Below are 4,614 nucleotides of genomic sequence, written 5' to 3'. Positions count from 1 at the left end.
TGTCGGGCCTGTACAAGTACATGTTCCAGAAGGACGAGTACTGCATCCTGATCCTGGGCCTGGACAATGCCGGCAAGACGGTGTGTGCCTGTCACGCTCCTCCGCGGGCTTGTCCTGCTGTGCCTTTAGGCCGCGCGGTTCCTGCCCAGAGCCCCCACCAGCTGCCTTAACAGCAAAACGTTGCTCTGTCTGCTTTGCTTTCCAAGAAAAAGCCCAAGGAGGGATATGTGGGGAGTAGGCTGGGAAGGAGTCCCGGCCTCACCTGCGTCTGTCTGTGCCTCCCGGCAGACGTTCCTGGAGCAGTCAAAAACCCGCTTTCACAAGAACTACAAGGGGATGAGTCTGTCCAAAATCACCACCACCGTGGGTCTGAACAGTAAGGGGGTCCCTCAGGCCTGTGGGTGTGTGGGGCAGAGCCCTGCGGGTACTGCGCCGTCTGCAGGCCAGCAGGCGGGTGGGCAGGGCCGCGTGGGGCCTTCATCCCTGGGATGGCGGGGGAGCAGCGCAAGGGCCGTCGCTCCCTGCAGCCGGCGGTGGCGGACAGGGACCTGGGACGTGCAGCCTCACCTGTCTTGTTCTCCCCCAGTTGGCACTGTGGACGTGGGAAAGGCTCGCCTCATGTTTTGGGACTTAGGGGGCCAGGAAGAGCTGCAATCTCTGTGGGACAAGGTAAGATAGATGCCACGTAGGATGCCTAGCCAGGCACGTCCCTCAGGCAGTCTCTCCTGGTGACCCCTCTCGGCCGCTTCCTTTCCTCGTAAGGCCTCAGGCTCCCATTTTTCTTTGGTGTCAGCAGCTTTGTCGCCCACTTTGTTCCCCAGGCTTCCCCCGTGGTCCCGTCCCGGTTCCTGGGTCCGTCCCCCGACAGCATGGATGCGCTTGGTTCCTTTTGACTTGGAGTTTTGCTGGTATCGCAGGACAGGACAAAAGCTGGCCAGGGAACAGGGGTGGGGAAGGTCAGCGAACGCGACATTCCCAGTTCACCACTGGGGCCGAGTCTCCTCTGCTCTTCAGTTGTAGCTTAGGACCCGGCCTCTGTGGTGGCCTCTTCCCCACCGGGGGAGGGTGTTCTCGGAGGCCGAGAACAGCTGAGGCCTTGATGAGGTCTTTCTTGATGAGGTCTTGGGGTGTTTCTGGAACCCCGGCGCTGTGCTCCTCCTCCCACACGCCCCAGCACTGGGTCCGTCTTCAGGTCGGCCTGTGCCAGGCGCTGGAGTCCAGCGCGGAGCAGGACAGACCCAGCCTCCCCTTAGGCGGCCCCCTCCTGGTGGATTGGCACGGCGGACTTGGTGCAGCCCAACACTAGGAGCACAGGTGGGCTTGTCTTCACACTCATTCGTCACCTGTGTATTCAGAACTAGCGTCCAGATCCCGGTTTCTCGTTTGACCGCAGCAGCTGGTACCCAGACCCCTTTTCCTGGTTTCCCTCTAAAGTGTGTTCTCCGCTCCGACTTCCATCCGAGAGGCCAGCTTCCATCTAGTGGCCAGAAGGTCACCAACAGGTTTTCTGGCTATTTAAGGTCACTGATGCAGAGTGAGGCCAGGGTCTCAGGAGCAGATTGGGGCATAGGGTGTGTGTTGAGGACCAGCACCTGGGATGGGAGCTGGGCCGACGCGGGACGGGCAAGGGCAAGGGTCAGCTCAGGTGGCCGGGCCAGCAGGGAGCCCTGCGGGAGAATTCCTTCCTTGCAGCGGCTCCACACCAGGCCAAGCCAACTGGGACTCGTACCGCCTTGTGGGTCACCACAGTGGGCTCCTTCAGGCAGCTGTGACTTGGTAAGGGGCTCTTGGTGGGTTAAAGTCGGTCCCAAAGGAGCCAACTGGCCTATCCATCGGGCGCACTGCCTGCCGCGGGGCTCCTGGGCTGACCGCAGCCCGCCGCGCCCCTTGTAGGGTCCGGGGCTCTGAGCTGGGCGGGGCTCTGCCGGGCGCCTCCTCACACGAGGCTGGGAGAGGGAGAGGAGGCTCTGCGCTTGCCCGTGACCCCTGCCCCAGGTACCACTCCTGCCGATGGTGTGGTTTGTCACGAGAGTCTACGCCCCTGGTCGCGGAGCCCCACCGGGTTCCTCGTGAGCTTCCCGGTCCCCACTGTGGAGTGGGGCCCCTGCCTCCTACTGACGGGGTCCCTTATCCCCACCACCGTTGGGTCTTTGCTGGCCCCTGAACACGAGTTGTCCAACGTGCCCAGGAGGCAGCCAGGGTTTGTAACTCAGCAGGTCTCTGGCTGGGCCCTAGGGAATGGGGAGCCTTGGTGGTGACCATAACTCCAACCCTTTGGGGCCCAGAGCTCCGTGGTGCAGCCACGGGTGATGCTGCCATCAGGGTGCCCCCAGCCCTACTCCTGCTCAGCCCCCAGCGTCCGGCTCCCATCGCTCCTGGCACTGCGGGGCCGTCACCTTACACCCATCTGCCAGGCCGGGTCGTACACCCCAAGGGCAGTGAGGGGAACCCCTGGGCTTGCTGTGAGCCCCATGCGGTGCCCCTTCCTGCCACGGAGACCCCTCCCACAGGGCCTGCCAGCTCCCAGTTCTCAGCAGCGCGACGGCGCCTGTAGCCCTGGCGCCACCCAGCACGTCAGCTGCGGGGGTCCCTGGGTGTGTGTGACTCGTGGGCTGCGGGACTCAGGGGGCTGCATGTAGCTGGCGCGGATCATGCCCTCGTCACACTCGAGAACTCCCCGGAGCTGTCCGGCGCATCCACAGGGTCGTCGGCTCACTGACCACAAGCTCTTGGTGTCCGGTGTCTTGTGTGTAACGTGCGGATATTCCAGGCCTCCGGGCTCTAGTGACGGAGGGGCAGAGACGCTGCAGTCTGCTTGCCGCACGTGGACACTTCCAGTCTTTCATTTAGGGTACAAGGGGGCCTCCCCCAATCTGCGGCTGTGTCACCCGTGCCCCACACGCCCAGGGTCCACCCCCACGTGCCCTGTTGTGTGTGTCTGTCTTTGCGATGCTCTTTGCCACATAACCCTTCCCCACGCCCTGGGCTGGTGCCGCTGCCGTGTGCACGCTGACGGCTACCTGCCTCCTGCCCCAGTACAGCCACAGGGCTCAGTGCTGCCGGCCTGGTCCTTAGCCCTGGCTCTCCCTCCCCTTGGTGGCTTTTCTCTGGCTCGTGAATAGTATGGCTGTCAGGCTTCCCATCCACACTGACACGTGATCTGGCTAGCACCCTCCCTCCACTCCCAGGGCTGCCGAAGTGGGGTTTGCGGGCACGGTACCTGGGAAGTGGACAGGGTGTCCCCCAAGGTCAGCAAGAAGAAGTCTAGGGCCACCTCACTCTACTCTACCTTCCCACCCCCCCCCCATGGCAGCTCAGAAGGGTCTTCCAGTTGGCAGCTGGCCCTGGGGTGGCCAAGTGCCTGTGGCCCAGCACCCCCTTTCTCCCCCTCCCCAGTACTACGCGGAGTGCCACGGTGTCATCTATGTCATCGATTCCACAGATGAGGAGAGGCTGTCCGAGTCCAAGCGAGCGTTCGGTGGGTACAGCCTGGCCAGGGCTGCGGAAATGGTCAGGTCCAGTGTGCCCATCCCAGGTGCCTGGAGCTGGCCTCAGTGGGAGATGGGGTGCACACCAGGTCAGGCAGGGCCGCAGCCAGGAGAGAGCACACACCTGTGGAGTGGAGGGGCGGGTGGGCCCAGGCAGCCACAGGCAGATGAAGGGTGCTCACTGCCCCCTCTCTGCCCACCCCAGAGAAGATGGTCACGAGTGAGGCGCTGGACGGAGTCCCCATCCTGGTGTTGGCCAACAAGCAGGACGTTGAGGTGAGCCTTTTCCCATGGCATGCCCGCAGGGCAGCTTCCAGCAGAAGCACGTCCCACTGACAGCGGGGACAGGGTGCCTGTCCTGGACACCCCAGGCCATGTGTGCCCTGGGTGCACATGGGCCTCCTGAGGCACAGGGTGCCTTCACGGCACAGGTGGGCAGGCAGGCCTGATCCTTCTGCCACTGGCGTGGCTGGACACAAGACGCAGAGGTGTCCCAGGGTGGGAGTTGGCTCCTGTCTTGACCTGCCTGCTGCCCTTGGGATCACCCCAGCTGCCCAGTGGCTGCTCGGTGGCCATCTGCACGGAGAGGGCTCGGCAGAGCAGTGCCCTGGTTCTGCAGCACAGGCGCCCTAGGGCCAGGGTGCCTTGGAGATGGCTTCCATCTTCTGCCCTCGCTTTCCTGTGGGCCTTCCGGGAGATGCTGCTGCTCCTCTTGAGCCTGCCCACCGCAGGCCCCCCCCTCCCGGGCAGACAAGCCCTGAGCCCGGCCCCTCGCCACCAAGGCCCGGTCCCGCCCCAGGGGCAGGGCGCCGCCCGCGGGGCTGCCGCTCACAGCTTTGCCGTCCCCCAGACTTGCCTCTCCATCCCCGACATCAAGACTGCGTTCAGCGATTGCACCTCCAAGATCGGCAGGCGCGACTGCCTGACCCAGGCCTGCTCGGCCCTCACTGGGTGAGTGGGGCTCTCCCCGCCGTGGGCTGGGGGGCCACAGCTGGCCCCACCTCACGCCTGCTGTCTCCACAGCAAAGGGGTTCGCGAGGGCATCGAGTGGATGGTGAAGTGCGTCGTGCGGAATGTGCACCGGCCGCCGCGGCAGAGGGACATCACGTAGGCATGGCTGGTGCCC

The 4,614-nt window shown here is 64.3% G+C and overlaps 1 protein-coding gene across 2 annotated transcripts; it reads left to right on the top strand.

Moving 5' to 3' along the window:
* Window positions 1–6: 6 nt before the first annotated feature.
* Window positions 7–4,608, top strand: ARFRP1 (ARF related protein 1). Of its 2 annotated transcripts, none has more exons than XM_077756865.1 (7): window positions 7–80; window positions 289–367; window positions 587–669; window positions 3,397–3,478; window positions 3,694–3,764; window positions 4,339–4,439; window positions 4,512–4,608. In XM_077756865.1, exons 1-7 carry the CDS (start codon window positions 21–23, stop codon window positions 4,597–4,599), a joined length of 564 nt encoding a protein of 187 aa, XP_077612991.1. In that variant the 5' UTR covers window positions 7–20; the 3' UTR covers window positions 4,600–4,608. The 2 variants fall into 2 exon arrangements, with proteins under 2 accessions (XP_077612991.1, XP_077612989.1); XM_077756863.1 differs by having other exon boundaries at window positions 289–376.
* Window positions 4,609–4,614: the final 6 nt, after the last annotated feature.

The sequence above is a fragment of the Crocuta crocuta genome, unplaced genomic scaffold (assembly GCF_008692635.1).
Source record: "Crocuta crocuta isolate KB4526 unplaced genomic scaffold, BGI_CrCroc_1.0 scaffold613, whole genome shotgun sequence".
Classification (NCBI taxonomy): domain Eukaryota; kingdom Metazoa; phylum Chordata; class Mammalia; order Carnivora; family Hyaenidae; genus Crocuta; species Crocuta crocuta.
The sequence above is the reverse complement of the archived record's forward strand: the minus strand, read 5'-3'. Positions and strand labels throughout refer to the sequence as shown.

Excerpts from the sequence above, each read along its gene's own strand:
- ARFRP1 (XM_077756863.1), top strand. The coding sequence starts at position 21 with ATGTTCCAGAAGGACGAGTACTGCATCCTGATCCTGGGCCTGGACAAT. Across the intron at positions 81-288 it reads TGGACAATGCCGGCAAGACG|ACGTTCCTGGAGCAGTCAAA; the intron begins GTGTGTGCCTGT and ends GCCTCCCGGCAG. Across the intron at positions 3,479-3,693 it reads CGAGTCCAAGCGAGCGTTCG|AGAAGATGGTCACGAGTGAG; the intron begins GTGGGTACAGCC and ends TGCCCACCCCAG.